At 45.4% G+C, this 23,576-nt stretch overlaps 1 protein-coding gene across 2 annotated transcripts in view; it reads left to right on the top strand.

The window, feature by feature from the left end:
- The first annotated feature begins 16,768 nt into the window (after positions 1-16,768).
- GALNT17 (polypeptide N-acetylgalactosaminyltransferase 17) overlaps positions 16,769-23,576 on the top strand; it is a 481,494-nt gene continuing 474,686 nt past the window's right edge. For both annotated transcript variants that reach the window (XM_036907891.2, XM_036907890.2), the window contains exon 1: positions 16,769-17,377. In XM_036907891.2, the coding sequence (XP_036763786.1) occupies positions 17,140-17,377 (238 nt within the window). In that variant the 5' untranslated portion in view covers positions 16,769-17,139. The remainder of the gene's footprint in view (positions 17,378-23,576) is intronic.

The following is a 23,576-nucleotide window of genomic DNA, read 5'->3' as shown; positions in this document are numbered from 1 at the left end:
AGGGTATTTGTTAAACAAGTGGCTGCTTTGTGTTGAATCTTTGAGCTGTCCATTTTTGATTTGTGAACGTTTCTGTAGGTGTGTTTATTTCAGCAATTTTTAAAAGGAAAAAAAAGGAACAATTGGCTTTGCTCCTCACCAGAGGCTAGTGCTCTAACATTTGCTTTCCAAGAATGTGAATGCAAATGCGTCTCCTTATTAGCTTCAGGAGAAAAACTGTGCAGACCTGGGGTATTGCTATATGATTCACTGTAGGAAGAATGTAGATTTTTATGTATTAGTAGCTTTACAAGAAGCCACTTACATTAGATTTTAAACTTTTGATATTGAATCTTTCCACATACCTAATGGTTTCTTTACATTTTTTGAAGTGTGTACATAGGGAACTCCTAGGACTAGTATCCTGGCAAATCTTGGACATTGAAGGATGTTGCATCTTGTTTTTTGTCTTTTCCTTAATTTTTAAGAGAAGCAAACATTTGTATAGTGCTTACTCTGCAGCCAGGCCTGGTAATTGACATGTATATTAGCCCATTTAATCCTCTATGAGGTAGGTAGTATATTTATCTCTATTTTATAGACAGTGAAATTGAGGACCAGAGAACTTAAGCTACTAGTCTAAGATCACACAGCCAGTAAGTGGTAGAGCTGGGCTTTGAACCATGTAGTCAGACCTCAGAATCTATCTTCTTAACCAATATGCTACATTGTCTCATCAACAGTTAAGTGAATAATTTGACTGCATATGACAACAATAATGATGTGTTGTGCCATCTAAAACATATATAGAATTAAAATAAGTGTGTGAGTCTGAGTATACAAATGGACAATGACCAGATCTTATATAAAGGTAGAACGATGGCCCACAATCTGTAGCAACCAGCCCAGGAAACCAGCCCGTTATCTAAGTAACCAGCTGAGAATCAAGCCTGCTGTATCTTAGGTTTGTAGGAAGTCAGGCAGCTAACTTATAGAAACTGGTCCAGAAAGCCAAACGCCTGTCCCCAAATGATAATGACCTGATTAATGACAGACAGCTTCCCTAGTGTTGTTCCCTACTTCAACTTAGGACCAATCAGAGAAAGCTAACCAATCATACAGAATGCCCCCCAAGGATTACCCCACTTGCAGCCTTCCAGGCCAACAGCCTCCATTCAGGGCATACCCGAAGCTCTTTGTTTTTCCCACTCTGAAGTTCTCCTTCTCTGCCTCCCTTTATGTCTCTGTCAAGCATCATCAATGGTGGCTGACTTCCTCGCAATAGCAAGTTCTGAATAAACAGACTTTGCTTTTTTCTCATTTGACTGGTCTTCCTTTATTTACACAAGTGACAAAAACGGCATAATATTTGAAAGGGAGTGGTTGTGTAACTCAAAGGAAATAGACCTCCAGCAACATAATTAAAATGTATTTCTGAGTCAACAACTATATTGATCATGCTTTCACCTCTGTGGGCATATGATCACAGCCATTACTTAATTACTTTCACCATTCTGCCCTAGTTTAACTAGTGTCATACATGGAATATGTTGTAAGAATTCTTGGGAACCAAAGCAAAGGCTTTTTTTTTCACTCACCCTCCTTTACCTGGACCCACCACCCTCTCTCTCTTTCATGATTCATTTTCTTGCTAGTTCCTGCTTACATCCTCCTCTCTGCACGCCACTCTTGCCAAGCTTCCAGCCAGCATTCATTTCCATCTTTTATGTCCAAGGCCAGTCTTCGTCCCAGCCTCAAACAACGAATAAACTTTGGAATAAGTTTCTAAAAACAGCTTTGGAATTTCCTTCAGGAGCACAGTATGCCTCAGGCCATTAAAAGGGAGGCCTAGTTAGGATTTGTCCAGAAAAGACAAAAGAAGAAGGACTATTTGACTTTCAAAATCCCATTCTAACTGTGAGATTCTGCCATTTCCTGATTAGACAGAATGAATGATGCAGCCCTGGCATTTATCCATTAAAGCAATGACAAGTAGGTCTAATTTGTGGTATCTCTAACTGATAGTTTGCATTTTAAGGTTAAGATATTTTATTGCTTCCAGATGGTCAGCTAACTTCCAGCCAGAGGAACATTACTGTAGAGTTTAAGAACAGCTATGATGCAAAGAGAGATTTTAATTATCATGTAAAGGATCTAATTAAAAAGACATACAGTAGTCGGCTTTTCACATGCTCAAGCCCATTAAAATCAGCAGTTTAAAAAATTACCGTAAGGAGGAAATTGGAAAATTATTCAATTTGAAGCAGGCACTTGAAGAATTTCTCAAATTAGGGAACTAGAATTAGGTTAACTGCTTGTTCCTAGATGCCCTGATTTCCATGTTGTTCCTTCTACTCTGTTTTATGGTACAAAAACTTTTATAGTTTCTTTCAGTCTTTTTGTTTCTTTGTCAGTTTATTTCTGGAATAAGGCAGATTCTCTTTAATCAGTTAAGAGGGCAAGCAAGTAATCAATTTTGTGATTTCTGAACTAGAGACCCTGGGTTCAAATCCAGACTGTTTTACTTACTTGATGACCTTGGGCAAACTTGTGAACCTTTCTGGGCCTCAGCTTCCTAGTCTGTGAAATGATAGCTCTCTCCTGAGGGTTTCTGGAGTGTATTAGGAGATGGTGAACATTGGCCCTTGTAATCTGCAGTTTTAGAATGTGTACCTGTGGGTAAAATTGCAATGTTTGCAGAATATCTCACTTGGCTTTAGTGCATCTGCATATCAGCAGTTGTTCCTCAGGGGTGGAGAATAGTTCATCTCCATATCAATGGGTAATTACCTAGGCAACAGAGGACTTATCTGAACCTGAGAGGTTAGGGGGTGGTGTTGCTTGCTTCTGTAGCAGGAAAAACTTCAGTTTGTAAGCAATAAACGGGTTTTAAACTTTACTTCTCCCTTTGACTGATTCCGAGTTTAGAGATATTTTGCCCCGGGATTTCCTCTCCCTGGAGTTACAGTACCTGTTCACAGATGAGGTCAAGGACCAGAAGACTGGTCTAGTGGGGAGAATCCTACAGAGAGAGATTCTCCCATGGAGTGTCTTCTCTGTGACCTACTCTCCCTGACTCCTGAGCTCTGCAGCCCAGGGATATTTAGCAGGAGGAACAATGGTTTTCCTAGGAGGGATGGTCAAAGAGTCCTGCTCTGACAGACTGAGTTCTTTGTGACTTAATGACGTGAAACCAGGCAGTCACTGGTAATGTGATAGTGATCTCGAATAGACACTGTCTTCCCTGCATGGTGACTTCCAGACTTCCCCATCCATCCCTCACATTGTCTCCATTTGGTACTTGGGGACAGTGCTGGAACAAAAGTGAAAAATGGCCAACCAAACTCAGTTTAAAACATGCTCCACCCTACTCTTGCCTGTCACGGCCTCCGGTCAGCATCCTAAAGTCTCCATACCTTCCCCACACTCTCTTTCCTCCCCTTTCCTGAACTCGATCCAGGGGATTAATTTAATTTGAATAAACCTGAGGTCTCCAAATATGTTACTCCTGTTCTTGGAGCCTAAGGTTTCTACAGCCCAGTCTTTGTAGGTCTGCTGAGTACAGTGAGTCTCGGCCAGATGCTGTGAAAGAGGAAAAACATCCACACTCCTGCTGCTTCAATTTAGAAACCCTAATTTATTTGGCACCAAGGCTGCTCTCCTTGGTAAGCATAAGGCAACTGGACAGCTGACCCACAACCTGTGGAATCTTTAAATTTGTTTCCTGCCTTCAACTGTTGACCCATTATCTGGTTAAGAGGGGGTAGATAAAACCTGGAGGGATAATTATGAAAGAATGAGATTTGATCTCCTTTCCTACAAATCAGCAGATAATAGGACAGACATTCATTTTCTGGACTCAGTAGAACTCATAAGGCAGAAAGTTGGCCCAGGCAAAGGATGTTTAATTTGTTACTTAAGTGACTGTAATAGCCTTGCCCAAGTCCTGGTGGGATTGTAGGTGGCTAATAACTTTATTAGCCTAGAATTTTATTCCCACCCTTTTCTTTATTCCCACCCTTCCTTCTTTTCTTCCTTCCTTCCTTCCTGCTATGTTCAGAAGTTATATTTAAGAGAATGAGAAGAAGGTTCTAGATCATACCTCTTTTCTTCCAGAAACAAAGCACAGATCACTAACTGAATGCAGCAGATGGCACATCCAATATCGCAGTCTGGTTCACATAATTATTGTGGACAAGAAGATTCTGATAATTAGGCTAACTTATTCTGATAACCAGGATAGGCCAATTCATTCCCTACTGCTGATTACACAGAAGAGCGGGACTCGTGTCTAGAATATATACAGAACCTTTACAACTCAACGATGTAAGAACAACCTATTAAACAACAGGCCAAAGATTTGAACAAAGATTTCATGAAAAAGGATCCATGAATGACCTACAAGCATACAAAAAGGTATTTGTCATCATTCATCACAAGGCAAAATGCAAATTAAAATCACAGTAAGATACTATTCCATACCTACTAAAATGGCAGGATGAAAAGACTTACCATACTGAGTATTGGTGAACTGCATCTCATATTTTGATGGGAATACTGGAATACTGGAAGACAGGTTGGCAGTTTCCAATGACGTTAAGCATACACTTGCCATATCTTCCAGTGATTCTACTATTAGGTATTTACCTAAGAGAAATAAACACATGTCTGCACAAAGATTTGTTTATGAATGGTCAAAATGGTTTTATTTACACTAGCAGATACTGGAAACAACCTGATTTCCATCAACAAATGAATAGATAATCAAATGACATAATAGCCATACAACGGAGTATTACACACCAAGAAAAAGAATGAATGATTGATTCATGCTACAGTGTGAATGAATCTCAAAATAATTATTCTCAGTGAAAGAAGCCAGACCAAAGAGAGTACTTGAGATACAATTTCACATATAACATATGTAGAAAGGAAATCAGTGTTTTCCTGGGCTGGAGAGATTGATCACTGAGAGGTATTCAGGAACTTCTGGGGGATGTGAAAATATTCTCTTTCATGTAAGGAGATCCTGCCATTTGCAACAAAATGGATGAACCTGGAGAACATTATGAGAACTTAAATAAGCCAGACCCAGGAGTTTAAGTAAGTGCATGATCTCATTCATACGTGAAATCTAAAAACATCAAATACACAGAAGCTGAGAGTTATCATGGGAGGGAAATGGAGAGATGCTGATCAAAGGGCACAAAGTTACAGTGATGTAGGACAAATAAGTCTAGAGAGTTAATGTACAGCATGATAACTATAGTTAATAATGCCATATTGAATACTGAAACATTGCTAAAATAATAGATTTCAGGAGCTTTCATCACAAAAAAAAGTAACTATGAGCAGAAAATATGTTAGCTTAACTGTAGGAATCATTTCACTATGTATATGTTAAATGATCATGATATACACCTTAAACATATAAAAGTTTTATTTGAAAATAATATATAAGTAAATAAATTAAAGGAAATATTTTCCACTGTGCAAGTGTTGGTTGTTAGATATGAATCAATGTATTTGTTAAAATTCATTGAGATATACACTTTAAACAGGTCCCTTTTATTGTATATAATTTACACCTCAATAAAATTGACTTAAAAAAGAATGGGAAAGCACAACTCTAAGCTCAAACAAATAAACTCAACCAAAATATTGCCGAGACTTCTGAGTGGGCTGAGGAATTACCACAGGGAAGCCATAAACAAACGCAGAGCGGGAAGGCAATCAGCTATGCCAAATCAGAAATTTTTGGTGTTTCTTTAGGAAGACTGAAGGACAGTCAGTGGTTAGACAGCTATATAAAATCACATCTATCATGTTAAGAGTAAAACCAAGTTACTTGTAAGTGGCAGACAATAATGGGAAATAAGGGGTTTCTGAATCAGAAAATGTCAGCTAAGGTGCTTCCAAAGGTCTCCATTGAGACATGAATATTCTAAGCTGTGGGATGCTATTGTGGGTCTGGAAGTCATAGGGAAGATGTTCTGATGTTGGCTTTATGGATTCTCATAAAGAAATTCTCCTGTGTATTGAACATAAATAGGCTTTCATCTACTATCAGATCCAAATATCTCCTTTATTTCTTCTTGTAAGAATAAAAGTCTGTATATACAACACAAACACAAATCAAATTCCAGTGGCAATGCTCTGTATTTCAGGCCAAAGAACATAAACAAGGGCCACTGTGGGCCACACTCAAGACCCATTCAGACCAGAGGATGTTCATTTTATTTTTTCAGTCCCCTAAATGACTCATTCAGCCAATATTCATTGCAAAGCTTCTGCATACAAAGTGTCACAGAGACAGAACAGGGTTCTGACTTTAAGTCTCTTATTGTACACGTGGTGACAGAAATGTGAACAAATAATTATGATGCAATATGGTCATTGAGGTGAGTGTTTACAAAGCTGTGATAACACAGACAAAGCAGTTACTAACCCTCTAGGGAATGACGGACGATTTTGCACATGCACACTGGTACACCCGTGCTGGCACATGCACATGCACGCAGCTACTTACCTGTTCAACCTTTTCTTGAACAGCCTATGCTGAATATATCGTCTGTGGATTTCTGTAAATCCATAGAAAGTTGAAAATTTCAGAAAATGGACTAGGGGAGGAAAATTGATCAAAGTGTCTCCAGGGCTAGGATGAAGAAGATGAGCAATCCAATGTCCTTCATTCCCCTGAAGCATAAACTATATTCTGGGTATGAGGAAAATAGCACTTTGGTATAATTTACTATTCATCTAATTTATTAATGTATTTGAACATGTTAGCTTGTTGTCCTTATGCTATTAGACAGATACATTGTCCCCAAATCCACAAGATGCTTGGATTTGCTTACATCATTCTTGCTTTTCATTCTGTATGCTGTCTTTGTTTTTTCCAGTTTTTTTTTCTTTGAGATAACTTCTACCTTATTGTCCTCCTAGGCAAAAAAGATAAGTAAGAAAAAATGTCATTTGGAAATTTTGTAATGACATCCTGAAAATTCAGGTTAATAATAGCGCATGCTGGGCTGACTGTATAATGGGAGAGGGGAGGGACTGCTCTGCCCCTATCTTCTCTGACTTGTAGGGACTTGACATCTACCCATGTGTGTGTACAATGAAGCTGAAAAATAGTCATTTGCAAGACTTTCTTCAGTTTTCTCTGGGTCAGGGTTTGCTAATGTGTGGTACCTCTGATGGAGTCTGAGAAAGATGAGGTGGTCTAAGGATGAGTCTATTTTTGTGAAAAAATTAGTCATTTAATCTGCATTATGAGCAAATACAGTTTATGAAACAAGTCTATGGAAAAAGGCAGCAGCTTATAGTTGATCAAAGCATGAACTCTGAAGTTAGACTACCTGGTGAAATCTTGACTTTTCTACATATCAACTGTGGGAGCTCAGCAAGTTACTAAATGTCTCTGTGCCTCAGTTTTCTCATTTGTTAAATGGGCATGACAATAGTAGTACCTACCTTATAGGGTTGTTATGAGGGTTAAAATAAGTTAATGCATGTAAAACATTAAATAAGTTAAAATGTATATTGCAAAGAAACAACACACGGTAAGCACTGGATAAAATTTGCTTTATTATTTTGTGGATATTATTACCTAAAATGTAACTAGTTGAAATGAGAACTGAGTTGGTTTAAATAAAAAATTATGTAGATAATAATACAATTGGTACATAAACATTAAAAGGTTGGTAAATATATCTATTAGGGAAGGCTAAGTGACTGTAACAAACAGAACCCCAAAATTCAGTGAATTAAATTAAAAGAAGTTTATTATTTTCTTAACAATACAGGGTAGTGTTTCCATTTAGCAGGTGGCTTTGCTCCATGTGGTGTTTCATGGCCCTAAGATCCTTTCACCTTGAGGCTCTTCCTGTTCCCTGGGTCTCTTCATCCCCTTCATGTTCAAGGCTGAGTTGCCACCCTCAGGAAAGGAAATCACATAGTTGTCTTCAAGCCTCTGGTTCAGAGGTGGCCACACCATTTTGGTTCACATTCTGTTGGCTAAAGCTTACTTCCAGGTTCATACCTAACTGCAAGGGAGCCTGGGAAAAGCAGTGTAGCTGTGTCCCAGGTTCTGATGGCCAGCTAGCTGACTCTGAATACAAACAAATGAAGTTTGAGAAGCACTGTTCTTGGGGTTGGAGGCAGGATTCTTCTTAGGGCCAGGGCCAAGGAGCAAGGTTGCAATTAAGGGATTTCCCATGATGCAAAAAGGGCCCATGAGTTTTAGGCCCACTGCCGTTCAGTACCGAATTCTACTTTTCCCCTTCCCCATTGTAATTTCCATGTTACATGGTGCTCTTACAGAAAATCTGTTACATACAGCTGCCTTGAGTTTGGAGGTGTCTGGGGCATGGAGGAAGGGACCGTGGTGGGTAGTATAATGACCACCCACACCCAGCAAACATGTTATCACTTTCATCTCCAGAACCTATATGAAGATGTTAGTTTACACAGCAGAGGGACTTTGCAGATGTGATTATGATTAAAGAAATTATCCTGGATTTTCCAGGTGAACCCTCATAAATACAAAATCTTTTCTAGCTGTAGTCAGAGAACCGAGAGATGACAGCATAAGAACTCAGCCTGACATTGTTGGCTTTGAAGATGAAGAAGGTGCCATGGGCTGAGGAATGCAGGAAGCCTGTGAGAGCCAGAAGGAAGGAACTGGATTCTTCCCAAGAGGTTCTAGAAACAAATGCAGCCCTGCCAACACCTATATGTTAGTCCAGTGAGACCCATTTAAATTTCTGCTCTACAGAAATGTAAGATAAATTTGTGTTGTTTTAAACCTCTAAGTTTGTAGTAATTTTCATGGTAGCAATAGAAAATAGGTACAGGGACCTATGTCTTTGCTTGAGAAGAAACAAGGGAGCATAGGAACATGAAAAATTACTGACTGAGAAACCAGGCATTTTGAGCACAAGGTGACAAGGCCAGCCAGGTGAAAGGGAGCAGTCCCAGGTCATCTTGCCCTCAGAAATACTTGGGAAGGACACTGGACTTTCCACAGCAACTCTGATGGAGAATATTAAGGAAAGGGTAACCCAGGAGCTCAGGGAACATGGGGACAGTCAGTTTATGTGTCCTAGGCCATGAAGAAAGTTCAAGATGGCCAAGGGAAAAACCCAGAAACTTCTATTCATCCCATAAATTCCACCTGCACCATGAGAACATAGTTCTTTTCCAAAGTATTTACAGTGTGTTTTGGGCTGTTCCCCTGACCTATCAAAAATTAAACTTTCCTGGGAATTTTCTCCAAAGTTGTCACATTCAGCAAAATAACCCTGGACTCTGTAGTTTCAAAGGCCACCTTCTGAGGTGTCATGAAACCACCCGAGGGAGCTAGTCTTGAGCCCAAGGCTCCATCCACATTGCTCCTTATTGACCAGTAAATATATAATGAGAAAAGCATCGAGGGGTTACGAATATACATTAACACGGTTCTGATGAATAGGTTATTAGGTATCAGGCTGTGGACAAAGGAAGATGCATCTAAAACACTCAGAAGCAGAGTTCTAGTCCTTGAAAAAAAATGGTTGAGGATTAATGGTTTAACAGATGCCTCTGACCCTGAGCACCTGTATCTGCCCTTGTTAACTAGAGCAGAACTGGCTAGGTAGGACTAGAGCTGACATGGAGGCTGGGCAGAAGCAGGGAGGGGGTCCAAGCAGGGTGAACAGCTCCCACTGTTATCCCTCTTGTGGGTGGTGTGAGCCCCTGGCTCCCCTCTTTCTTTCCCAGATGCTTCATCCACTCAGGCCAGAATCTTGACAAACAGTGCCAGCATCACACAACATCTGGGCAGGGAGGGCCCTGGCTCTTAGCCTCTCTTCCACACTCTCCCCAAAGCCAAAGCACACTGGTCCTTTAGGGGCTTTTATTCAGAGTAACCATGGGCAATGGCTTGCTAATGAAAAGTTGCTTTAAATGTTCCTCCTTTGTGCTTTTCCACTTAGAATCAATGACAATCTTTTGGTTACTCTAAGCGTTTATTAAATTAAGAAAAGTTGCCTTCATAAATAAAAGAAAGGCTTGTGCATACAGAGACCTAGAATAAGTTTCATCTACATTTCAGAAGAAGGTTTCCAGGCCCAGGCATTCCCTAGCGATTGCCGTAGGGAGTTATGAGTATGGTGGTCCCTGAGTGAGAATGAGAAGGACGTCCCAGGGAGGAGGGAAGGGCAGTCTCCCTAGCCCCTAGCTGCCCTGGTTTGAACAAGCGAGGCGCAGCCCACCAGTCCCTCATGGTTAGGCTGCCTTGTTCTCCTAAGTGCATTTCATCATTTTGGTGTCAAAATCTGTTTGCTATTTGCTTATCCTCTTAGACAATAAGCCCCACAATGCCCTGCACACAATGGTACATGGCAAACACTTGAAAAATGTTCAATTCATATATAAGTCAATGAATAGGTACTTTGTAGATTTGTAGATAAATGTGTGGATAATTTGTAGATAAAAAGTTGCATGTTAGGAGCTCTCTGATATGGCTCTGTGGAGGACTGGGCTGCTAAGCTGGGCCTTTGATTTCTGCATTACTTTGGATAACAGCCAGTAGAAGTTCTAGTATTTTCTTTCTGTACCCCAGTGGGCTGTCTAGTGCACCCACTTTGGAAGCCACTACTGCTGCCTGATGAGATGGTGGCCAGAGAAGCTATGGTGTGATGCATGTTTCTATCAACTACTAGCCTTTCTCAGAACGGCAATAATAATCAATATTTATTGAGTACTGAGAAGCCTAAATACAAACAAACAATGGCCAGACCATATGAGACAACAGAATCCTGACCCACAACCTCAACAGCAACCAGCTGCTGCAGGAACTGGCTCAAAATGGTTAGGACTTGGTCAGCAACTGTCAGCTTCCCTGGCTTTTGTCCCCATCCCCAGCTGAGGACTCACCAGAGCCAACCAACTATGTGCCCCTAGCCAACTAGCAATCACACAGGATAGTTCACTGCTAGATATCCTGATAGATATCCTGCCTCCAGCTTCCCTAGGCCAGCAGCCTCTAACTGGGGCTGAAGCTTTCTCTTTTCCCACTATAAAGCTCTCCCTCTTCTCGGCCTGCTTTTGGGTATCTGCCAAGCACAGTGGTGGTGGCTGACTCCCTGGCAATAGCACACCCTGAATAAATAACCTTTCCTCGTCCTCAGCTGCTGGTCTTGGCTTACGTCCACCATGTTTTCTGTGTGCCTAGCACTGTGCTGAGTGATTTATACATATCAGCTATTTATCCTTGCGACTCCATGAGGAAGTATTATGGATGTTATTTCCATCTCACAGCTGGGGAAGCAGGTGGTGCCCAGAGAAGTTAGATAATTTCCTTAGAGTCACACAGCTAATAAGCGATGAGGGTAGTCTGATGTGTGTGCAGTGCCTGGCCCATGACATGGGCCTTCAGCTCGCTTGGCACCACTTGGTCCCTCCCCATTTACTTGTCCTCCTCTCAGCTGTTGCCCTCCTCGCTCACTGTGAGTCCTTGAAGGGTGTCTTGCCAATGAGATTCAATGAGACTGAAAAATGACAATGGAACATTCTTGGGGTGAAAGGGTTATACCCAACTTTCTTCCCATGGTGACAGGTCAATCACTGGAATCCTGTCCACTCAGAGCGAGTCTGCATGTGGCCAGCCAGTTTCTGTCTCTGGGTCTCCTTGGCCCTGTAGCCATCTCAGTCTGTCCTCAGCGCTGCCCTCACTCCAGTTTTGTCTCTGCTCTCCTGCCACTGTGCAGCTGTGCGGCCATGCCACCATGTCGCCCAGAGCACTGAGGTGAGTTCTTTATGTAGAGTCAATAGCAACGTATTGCCCACAAGTGTGTGGGCAAGCTAGCCAGTCAGGGCCTGGTGAGAATTCTGGCCACAGGAACCTTCACTTTATCCACAAATGGGGAGGGTAGATTCACATCTTTTTTTTTCTTTTAAAAAAGCTCTCCTGTGATATACTTCAGACAGAGAAAGATAAACACCATCTGATCTTGCTTATACGTGGAATCTAAAACAAAAACCCGAACTCAAAGAGAACAAATTGGTTGCAGGAGGTGGGGTATTAGGGGAATGGATGGAGTCAAAAGGTACAAACTTTCAGTTATAAAATAAATAAGTAATGGGATAAATATGGTAACTTTGGTTAATAATACTATATTGTAATTTTATATTTGCTGAAAGGGATCTTAAAAGTTCTCATCACAAGAAAATATATCTTCTAGGAATTTACCCTAACAATGCAGCAGCCCAGTTTGCAAAAGACAGACGCACCCCTATGTTTATTGCAGCACTATTTACAATAACCAAGAAACGAAAGCAGCCTAAGTGTCCATCAGTAGATGAATGGATAAAGAAGATGTGGTATATATACACAATGGAATATTATTCAGCCATAAGAAGAAAATAAATCCTACCATTTGCAACAACATGGATGGAGCTAGAGGGTATTATGCTTGGTGAAATAAGCCAGGTGGAGAAAGACAAGTACCAAATGATTTCACTCATATGTGGAGTATAAAAACAAAGAAAAACTGAAGGAACAAAACAGCAGCAGAATCACAGAACCCAAGAATGGACTAACAGTTACCAAAGGGAAAGGGACTGGGGAGGATGAGTGGGAAGGGAGGGATAAGGGTGGGGAAAAAGAAAGGGGGCATTATGATTAGCATGTATAATGTGGGGGGTGGGGGAAAGGGAGGGCTGTGCAACACAGAGAAGACAAGTAGTGAGTCTACAGTATCTTACTACGCTGATGGACAGTGACTATAATGGGGTGTGTGGGGGGACTTGGTGAAGGGTGGAGCCTAGTAAACATGATGTTCTTCATGTAATTGTAGATTAATGATAACAAAACAAACAAACAAATAAATAAATAAGAAAACATATCTGTAAGTGTATGGTGATGAATGGTTGCTAGACTTATTCTGGCAATCATTTCATAATATACACAAATATGGGATCATTATGTTGTACACCTGAAACTACTATTCTGAAAATGTCAATTACATCTCAATTTAAAAAAATCAAATAAAAACTCCATATCTGTAGCAATGCTCAGGTTTGTATGGGAGTGCCGATTCCATCTCTCTACTTCTGGCAAGAGTAAGTAGATTAGAGAAACCTCTGTAGGGAGATGACTCCCTGGTTTTCCTTGATGAACCTCAAAGTATTTTTAACTTCTGTGGTAGACAGAAGAATCTACAAAGCAGATTGAGAGTGAGTGGAGAGAGATTTTTGCAAGTAAAGGTGACACAGTCAAGTTAGAGCTACAAGTCATGTGAACCATGGTTGATGAGTGAAAAATGTGTTTGGAATCAAAATCCTTGGTGACCTAGGGAGAGAAATACATCAATCTTCTTTCAGTTTGCTCAGCAAACACACATACCAATAAAAGTGCTTGTAGAAATACTGAGTTTTATGTTTGGGAGAAGATTTTTGGAGATATTCAAGATAAATTTCTTATTTTAAAATCAAAAGTTGATTTGCTTTTTGGCAACAGGTGGAATAGAACTCAGCTCTCCTGGGGGGCACACCACACAGCCACTTATGTGTCATTTTGTCAGTTTTTCTAGCTGGATTGGGGCAAATGGTATGTAGACAGGTGGCAGTTGAGGACTGCGGGAGGTTGGCCACCCCTCTGGGAACCTCAGAGTACAGGGCAATTGATGAGTTTGTAAACGGATCCTTTAATCTGTGGGTATGTACTTGAAGTGGCTAAGTGTGTTCCTTCTGGGCTTGAGAACTTACTCAGCAGGAAGAATCTATTTAATTTAGTTCCTTCATATCAGTTTGACCTTCATTCATACCAGCTGTTGGCCTTATTCCAGTGTTTTCTTTCTTCTATCAAGATAGACAAGCAACCAGAGAGCTCCACAACTTTGTGTGCCTTGGCACCACTAGTTGCATAAGCAGCTGGTGTATAATAAATATTTAGCTGATTATGTTTCTGCATACATAATATATGCCATGCAGTTTCTTAAATTTTTGGTATTACTGACCACACTGAGAATCTAATGGAAGTTGTGGGACTTTTACCCAGAAAAATACCCATATGACTTACATGCACAATTTTATTTTTCTGATTGTGGAGGGGTCTTTATGGACTTCTGAAGTCTCTTCTGGGCACCTCTGGGGAGAGGAGCTGGTCAGGGTCATGGGACAGTGTTTTTGAACAGAATTGAGGATCCAGCTCAAGTTAAACACCACCAATCAGTAGTGTCCCCAAGCTTTGAAGTGATGTGGTTTTCCCTAAAAACACTCTTGAAAGAAAATGGTGAGATTGATCCAGAGATGGAGATTGCCAGGCTGGGACAGTGGGAGAACTGTATAGGAGTGTGTGGGAATTGTGGCTGCTACTGGGAATGTGTTTGAAATAAATGAGTAACCAGGAAGGGCAGAGCAGGAACTCAAGAGGGATGAGAGGACTTAGATACTTGGGAAGGAGACAGGAGTTGCTGGTGGCTGGAAAATATTTGGTTGGAGTTGAGGGTAGAAAAGGTGAAAAGCCAGGGAACCACGGTTGCTAGAGAGAGGTGGGATGTTTGTGGAGGGTTCATCACTTCTTTCTGATGACTGGGTTCAGGGAGTGATAATAACAGTGGATCCAGGGTGTCAGGCGTTGTTTATGAATGTAGAAGCTGTCCTGGATGCATGTAGAAGGTGAGAAGAAGCCTGTAAGAGGTATAAGATCATTGGTTAATTTGGGCAAGGGATCTCTGTGGCTTTAAAGGGAGAAGAGAAATCTCTCTGAAGTTGAATCTTTCCTGGAACATCCCCATTACTCTGAGGCTGTTCCCTCTGCTTTGCTTCCTGTCTCTTCCTCCCCAGAATGCACAAGCTTGGTAGTCAGACCCACCTGGCTTTCAAGCTCCTTAATACTTGGGGACCCTAGCTAGCCCAATGCCTCAGCCTCCCTCACTTCAATCCTGCAGCTGAGTGAATGTCCAAAAATTATTTCTGCAGGAGCTTCCCTAGATTGTGCTAGCTTCCATTTGTAGTGTGATTATAATAATACCCAACTCCACTGAGTATTCAGTGAGAGAATATGGTGACTGTCATCTCATAACTAACTGCTCAGGAACTCAGGTTTCTCCCCACTCAGTACAAAGCAAAAACCATTAAGATCCTATTGAACCCAAGCACAGCGTTCCAAGGGAAGAAATAGAAAGACTATTGATGTTTTCATGATCTTTTCTATGTTAAAAATCAGTATTTTAAAATAATAAGTAGGCAACAAAACACACAAAAATCTCCAACAGTAAAAAGAGAAAAACTTTAATGAGATTGCAATGAAGAGGTGGAGATCATCAGATTCACTGGGCTTTACTGCCTAATTATTATTAATTGGCATCTTGATTTCATTTTTTTAGGCCCAAGGACTTAAATGGATCAGTGAAGGGTTTTGAATTCTAGCAATTCAAGCTCCTGGCTTTGGAAAGAGAAAGAAATAGTGGAAATCCAGTAGCCAAAATGTGCTTCTTATGATAAAATGCATATAGAGATGTGGATGAACACAGAAACAGTGACTTGGCCATTTAGAATTTTCACGTAGGAGAACACATCCAGCCCACTAACGCCCTGTCCAGCTTCCAAAGTAACAGAATCCGGGTCTCCAGGCCAGATTTTCCCTCTAGCCATTCCCGGCCACGCAAAGCGGAGCTACGAGCACACCGAAAGGGATGTCTTCATCGCCTAGCGGGATGGAACAAACCCGCCCGCTCGGGGAGTGCTGAGAACGAAAGGGTCCCTCCAACGCCGGCAGCAGGCAGCATGACTTGACCGCCCCCATCCCGCGACGTCCCTACTCTCCAGGCGCCCCCACCCTTTCCGGGTGCGCGCGCACCAGCCGGCGAGCCGGGGAGCTGTGCGCCGGGCGGGCTGCGGGCGGCGGCGGCAGCTGACAGGCTCACGGCGAGCGGGGTGGCCAGGGGTGGTGGAGGAGGCGCTGGCGCTGCAGCCGGTCCCCTGGGGCCGCGCCCCTCCCTCCGCCGCCACCTGCGCGTCCGCTCCAGGCTCTCCAGCCCCCGGGCTGTGTGGAATCTTGGTGCCGCAGCGGCGGGATCGCTGCGTCCGCCAATTAGGAGACTCGGCGTTTGGCTCCTCGGGTCGCCGGACGAGCGGCGCTGCTTGTTCTGGGGAGCGGAGGGTGCGCCGGCGCGCGTCCCTCTCCGCCGCGCTCCCCGCGACGTTTTAGGAGGGGGCAGCGAACTGCTGTGACTTTTGAGGTCCGATTCCTCCTTCCGACCAGCCTCCCGACGCGCCAGCTCGGAAAGAGGCCAGTGTGACCCGCAGGCCCCAAAAGCCCACTGCGTGGGGTTAGGACTTGGAGCGTGTCCGGGAACCCGCGGCGCTGTGCGCGCTAGTGAGTTTGGCGGCAGGGTCGGGTGTTCCCGGACACAAGGGACGGAGAGGACGTCGCGCTCCGCCCGGTCTCCCGTCCCCAGTGTTGCCCCCACTTTGAGAGTGATTGAGACTTGATCGTGACTGCGGAGCCCTGAGGATGCGGGCACCGGGCGCCAGCTTTCCCTCTGTCCGGCGAGATGGAGCGGGTTGGTGAGCGGAACAAAGACGCCGGCCCGGAGGAGCGGGTCCTCGGCTGAAGGCCACGGGCCGCATGCCGCGACGGCCGCCTGCGGACTAGGGTGGCGGCTGTGCGGCCCGAAGCGCGGCGCACTCTTCAGCGGGCGGGCGGCGAAGCCCGAGCCGGCCACCTGCGCTCCGCTCCCGTCGCTGCGCTGGGGCAGCCCTGCCTGCCCGCCCGCCGGCTCCGGACGTCCGTCGAGCCCTCAGGCCGGCTCCCGGGGGCTCGAGGGCCACCAGCGAACCACTTGCCGGTGCAGGGGAGAGACTCCTGACCCCTGGCCCTTCACCGAGAAGCAGAGGCGCCGGGCGGGACCGCGCGCCGTGGACTGAGCAGGCACCTTGGGGACCACTTCTGCAGACCAGAGGCTTCCTTGTGAGAGGCTTCGCTCTCCCCCTGCCCGCCCCGTCCTTCCAATCGTCTCCGTTGCCCGAGCATCCGCGGTGTGGGGCCGGGAGCAGTGGGCTCCTCGCCATCCGTCCGGAGTGTGAGGCTAGCACTGCCCCCGGCTGCCCCGCGCCTCGCCGGAGCCCGAGGGGGCGCGGGTCCGGGGCGAGGGCCGGCGGGCGTGTTTGATGGCTTCACTGAGAAGAGTCAAAGTGCTGCTGGTGTTGAACTTGATCGCTGTGGCCGGCTTCGTGCTCTTCCTGGCCAAGTGCCGGCCCATCGCGGTGCGCAGCGGGGACGCCTTCCACGAGATTCGGCCGCGCGCAGAGGCGGCCAACCTCAGCGCGCACAGCTCCAGCCCCATCCAAGATGCGGTCCTGAAGCGTCTCTCGCTGCTGGAGGACATCGTCTACCGGCAACTGAATGGTAAGGACGCGCGCCGGCTCCCAGGGGCACCGGGTACATTCTGGGGGCCCTGCGCGCAGGGCGGGGGAGCCGTCACCTGCTGGCTCCCGTGCGCGGCTCTTACCCAACCTGCCTTGTCTTGGCCAGGAAGCCGGGGGCTACAGGGAAGATGATCTGTTTCTTTCATGTGCCCCAGCTGTTAAGTTTGCTTTTGTTGTGTTAACGTGTCAGTACATCTAGTTCCCGGTCCCTGCGTGCAAGAGACATTACCTGGTGACTCCAGCCCAAGTGCAGAAACTAGTCGCTAGGCCAAATGGGGCTGGAGGCACCGGCCGACTTACAGGGAGGAAATAGTTCTTACAGCTTACTGTCTGGTGGGGTCGAATAGGGAGGGACGTTGGCGGGCTTAAAGGTCTGCAACCTCAAGGCCTCAGGTCTGGCGCTAATGTACTTGGGTAGTTAGTTGGATGGCTAGGTCGTCTCTCCATGAACCAGGCTGCACATCTTATAATGAAGTCTCCTTCCTTCCTACCTCCTTGGTGGAGGCCGCTATTAAAAACCTATTTGGTTTCTTCCTGAGAGCTGCCTAAGGGCGACTGTTAAAAGTTTGTGGTAGATTGAGGAAGCAGCTTTTTACAAAGTGTTGTAAAATGAAGTGTGCCATTTAATTAACGATAGTTGTCAGACTCTGGCCCACCTAAAATGTTCTCCCCAGTGCTTCAGGAAAAGAGGGAGACTTTTAAGGTGCCCTGGGCATGCCTGTCTGGTACAGAGACTGATGGATCATTGCATATTTGCTGCCCCCCAAAAGGCAGACTTCATAATACCTAGTTGAATAGAGGGAGCTCTCCAGGGTCCATGTGGCTGGTATCCAAGGCAGTTCCAAGGTTGTCACCTCCCTTCCTGAGTTTCTAACTCATGTTCTCATGGTAATTCAAGAGCTACAGATAATTGTAAAGATAATGGTAATGATAACTGGTGGAATTTTTGCTGCTTGCCAGCCCCTGCAAAGACATTATCTCCTTGAATGCTCACATCAGTCCAGTCCACAGCATCCCCATATCAGAAATGAGAAAACGGGGCTTGGAGAGGTTAACTAAGTTGCCTGGTGTCCTGCTGCTAGTAAGTGGTAGAGACTGGAGTCAGAATCCCATGTCTGGTTGACACAAAGTCTATGTTCTTGGCAACTTTCATCTACTATCTCTTCCTAATTGTAAGGAGTATTAAGTTTGATGACAAAAAGATCCTAAACTAGGAAGACCCGGTGCAGCTGTCCACTGTGCAGTTAGAAAGGCCAGCCTTTGGCAGGGAGAAGGATGAAACCAGCCAGACTGTTCTCTTCCTGCTCTTCAATGATCCCTTCCAGGTGCGAAGTGGTCTGATCTGTGAGCACTTTCTGAAAGGACCCCATGGTCTTCTTGATGTCATTCAACAAGTATCTAGGGGATGCCTTGAACTTGTGTCTGTAGTGGGAAGCTGTAATCCCACCGACCCCTTGCAGACAGCATGACCTGGCTGATGCTGTAGCCTCAGGCGGTCTTCTAAGGGTCAAGAAACCAAGGTACAGAATGAAACAAAATTCTGTAGTTTGCTTCTGGAGAAATTAGGAGCTTATGAGGTGGGTCTTATTATTCTACAGTTACCTGCCACACACGTACACATAGGATCCAAAAGGGTGTGCAGGAGAGCCTGGGTTTCCTCACTGGCAGGCTGCGCTCAGGGACACAAGTTGTTGTACTATTGGTTTCAAGTAGGAAATGAAATATGATACAGCCACATACCCCCTCAGTGCCCCAATAGAATTAATAAAATTCTGAATGGTATTTACTAAATGTGCTCATTTAGTCTTCACAGCAACCCTAGGAGATAGCTGCTCATACTAGCTAGGGGACTTAAACTAGGACAGTTTGCTCCAGAATTGAGGTTCTCAGCTGCTACGTCAGCCCGTCTCAATCTTTGGCATGCATCAGTCACGTGTGTGTGGGGGGGTGCTGTTAAGACACAGATTTCTAAGCCCCACCCCTAGAGTCTCTGATTCAGTAGATATAGGGTTGGGACCCAAGACTTGCATCTCTGACAAGCTGTGGCCTGGGCCATGGCTCTCTGCCCTCTATTCTTCTGCCTCCACTAAGCAGGCAAAGAGGAAAAGCCATTCACCAGCCAATGCCAGCTATTTGGGGGAGGGTGGAGACTTCTTGGAAACCAAGAGCTTCCAATGGGCTGGGGGTCTAGCTTTCTGTCTTGTGTGCTCCTCTGCCATGTAAGTAATTCCTGGTGGCTGGAGGTGTCCCACACGTGGGACTGGTTTTGTTGGGTGCTATAAGGTGGGAAGACTGAGTTTTCTTGACTTGTAGCCTCTAAGGAGGAGTTGGCAGGAAGGCTGGTTTGAGAGCTTTTCCGGAGAAAGCTAGGAATTCAAGCTGCTGCTAGGTAGATGTTTTCTTCCTGGCTGCTCAATGTAATTTGTAGTGACATGGAGCCTAGAGCAAGAGGGCAAGGAAAAGTAATGAAATGTGGAGCGCCCTTCCCCTCTCCTCTGCACCCCCCAGCACTCTGTCCTCACCTGTGCTTGCTGCTGAGAATGTGTGTCCCACCTGTTGATGACTTAGGCCTGCTGGACCACCTGCTGCAGCAAGGGACTGTGGAGGGAGGAGAGGTCTCCCAGTTCCTGGGGTCCAGGACCGGGACTGCCATTTCCACTTGTGCTGTAGACTGTCTCCATTTCTTGTTGCTGAAGGAGGAGCAGGAAACCTTGACCTCAGTGTTCTTCATTCCTCAGGAATTAATGGAAGGCCTGGGGGAGCCAGACAATGGGAAGACAGTGGGGACACAGCCACTTGGGTCCAGACCTCAGGTACAAAGTGAGAGCTGCCTTTCTGAAGGTTGCTCAGATTTCTCAAACTTTTCCTGTGGATTTTTAGGAAGTTCCATCAGGAGGGACTCACAGAGGGCTTCCCCTGCCCAGGGCTGTGAGCACAACTCTGCCTTGCACTGTCTCATGGAACAGGTTTTCTTGGGTGTCCTGAGAGTGGTCCTGAACCGGGGTGATACGGACTTCCTCAGAACTGGCCTCTTTGTAAAACCCTCAGTGCCGAGGTCCTAAATCCTGTCTTTGGAAAAGCAGCTGCAGGTGGTTGTTGTGATTGTTCTGTTTTACTTAATACAGGCTGAAAAGGATACTTTAAAGCAAAAGTGGAGATGCGGGTTTAGAGAAGAAAGCACACAGAGATGAGTTAGTTTCTCCCATCCAGCTTCTCTCGCATCTGCTCTTCTGTTCTTTCCATAAGGCCCTCGCTGCTGACCCTGCTGGTCCTTTGAGCAGGTGTCCTGCCTCTGTTCTCACCTTTTCATTTCCGGAGCACACACGGCTGCAGCTACCTGACCGCAAAGGGCCCCAGACCTCCCAGTGGCTTTCCGGTACCTAAGGAATCATGGCCCAGCTTGGAGGTTGGTGGTTAGCTGCCAGCTCTTTCCAGTGTCTCCCATGTTCCCACCCATCCCAGGTGCCTTCTGCCCACTTGAATCAGACTGATCTACTTGCTGGAATACTCAGCTTTTGCCTCCAGATTACAGCCTCCACATTTTAGCCTGCCTTTGAGAGGTACTGGTTGTCCTGGTTCACTCTCCCTGCCCCCTTTCTACATTCCTCTATCTTGAAAGCTCGGTTACTGCCTGGTGGTGGGTGGCTGTGCCAGGCCACACTGTGGTCTGAGCTTTTCCTGTTCTGAGATGCTTGAAGCTTTCTTGTCAGTGACCCTTTGTACCCATGGCTTAATATTCTTGTGCCTCCATGGGTTTATATCTCTAGTGCAGAACTGGACTGTAGTCTTTTTAAGAGCTGGAACCCTATTTTGGACTTACTGATGTCATCTCCATACCTTGGCATCTGCTACAGCACCTTGCACATGATGTGGGCACCTAAAGTTTATTGGTTGACTAATTGGATGAATGATAGCCACAGGGAGGGAAATGATAGCCACAGAGGAAATAACCTCAACACTGTGAAGGCTGAATTGGATTGGACTGTGGTGAGAGGAAGCTGCGGGAAAGACTTAGCTGAGGAGACTGGGTCACCTTGAGGCTCTTCCTGAGTGAGGGTGACCAGACCCCTTGGAGGCGCGTGGAGAAGTAAAGCAGTTGGCCAGCACATTTCAGTATGTTCCCTTTGCATGTGTGGTTTTATAACATGAATGCAGTTTGTATTCTTTTTTTTTTTTTTGAATAAAAGTAGTTCACATTTATGGTTGAAACTTTGGAAAATGTAGAAAACTCATACAGGAAAATAAAATGCTGAGTTAAAATATTAAAACAAATATGGTGGCATGATGATTTTTGTACCAGCATGAGGAATATGGACCATGGGAAGGACAGATTTCTTATTGCAATTTCCCTGTAACTCTGTTCCTGACTTTTGGCTTTCTCTCACCTTCTGAGGAAGTTATTTCTCTCATTTTAGAACTGAGAAGTGTGAGGAACAGAGATACTGTGTGACTTAGCCAGGACGACACAGCCAGTGAAGGGCAGAGCCAAGATTCCTAAATACCACAGTACTTTTCCCCAGTCCTGCACCCTTCTGAAGAGTCAGGGTGAAGGTGGTGGACGGTGTGGGATTTCACTTGTCCCATGTGAGCGCTGAGCCCTGGCTGGCAACCCATCCTAAATCAGAGCACCTGTGCAGTCGGAAGGGTACACGCATGTTGTTGTTCTGTCCAGTCACCGCAGGGCAGCTCTGTCATAAAAGGAAATGTAATAGATTCAGGTTGGGTTCCAAATTTAGATTTCAGAAGGATATTGAATAGAAGCAGTGCTGCTTTTGAAGGAACAAAATCTTTTGTGCGAATGGTGAGAAGTCAAAATTACCTATCCTAGTCCTGCCCCAAAGCCACACAGGCAGATCAGGCTGGAGTCTGAGCTGCAGAAAGCCAGCAGGTTCCCAATACCACACGTGCAGCCCCCTACCCTGGTGCATGAGGACAGAGGGACAGAGGTAGAGATTGGCTTTCTTTGGTCTGCAAGGTAGAGTCAGAAAGAGGAGGATGGCAATTTAAAACCATCTCTATGTGGATGCCAGAGCTGGCCCCAAGCTGTTCCTTCTTTCCTGGTGGGTGTAATTGTGCTTGTATAGACGACAGAGCTGGGTGGTACCAGCCTTTCCTCTGGGAAGGAGGTAAGAGGGAGAGGGGAACACAAACCTTCTCATTACAATCAGCCATTTCAAGGAACATCCGAAGGACACCAGGGCAGCACGAGCCTTCATGTGCTATGTGCAGAGCTTTGGCAGCCCTTTGTGGCAGGCAGGGCCCCGGCGTGCGGCAGGCTTGGTAGGTGGGGCCAGGGCCTAGGCACTGGAGGGGGCTCACTTCCCTCACCTCCTGTGGACTGATAGCATCTGGTGACAGCCAGCCCCTCCTGGAGAGATGGGGAGCCCATTCTTGGACAGTCCTCAGATGCGGACGCATCTGTGTTGGCCAGTGTGTGCGACAGGCACCCTGCCAGCAGGGGCAGCTGCTGCCTGCCCAGCCCGGAGGTACTGGGGAGAGGCCACCATGTCTGTCCTGCGGGAGAAATCCAACCCTCTGACCTTTGCTGTTGCCAAAGCGGGAGCGTCCTCTGTGGACGGCAAGTAGGCTTGGTAATTAGAGCTGCTCTGCAACGGCAAGAAGGCCCCGGGCACAGCGAGGCCCACATCAAATGAAGAAGGCCTAAGATTAGATAACCTCTGTGTCTTTTTAAGATTTTCTTGGGAGAAAGATTGTTCACTTGGGTATTTGGCAGACTGGGTTTGATTTCTCACCTGTCACTTATTAGCTGTGTGACCTTAGGCAAATCACTTTACCTCTCAACTGTGCAATGGGGTCGTAGTAAGTCGGGATGAATTGGAATTCAAAATGTACAGCATGAAGCAAGGGGCCAAAGCAGGGCAGCTGGGGAATGCAAACTGCTTGAAGGAAGGGACCTTCCTGCCTGCTCCCCATCCTATCCCTTCCACTGAGAATGGCAGTGGCTCATAGGTGGTGCTTAGCAAGTATTTCTGGAATGAATACATGAACAGCTAGCTTCCTGGAAGTGTGTGGCCACTGTTATCTGTGACGTAAATCTCCAAAGGGCAAGAAGATTCTTTACCTTCTAACTTGCTTGGACTGTGAATTAACTTGCTATCCTTCTCTTGTCCTGTTTGTCCGAGGCCAAACTGCTTCCTTTTTCTTCTTCCCCTTCTTCT

The sequence above is a fragment of the Manis pentadactyla genome, chromosome 10, assembly GCF_030020395.1.
Source record: "Manis pentadactyla isolate mManPen7 chromosome 10, mManPen7.hap1, whole genome shotgun sequence".
Lineage (NCBI taxonomy): Eukaryota > Metazoa > Chordata > Mammalia > Pholidota > Manidae > Manis > Manis pentadactyla.
Note: the sequence above shows the minus strand (reverse complement) of the source record. Positions and strands in the feature narration are given on the sequence as shown.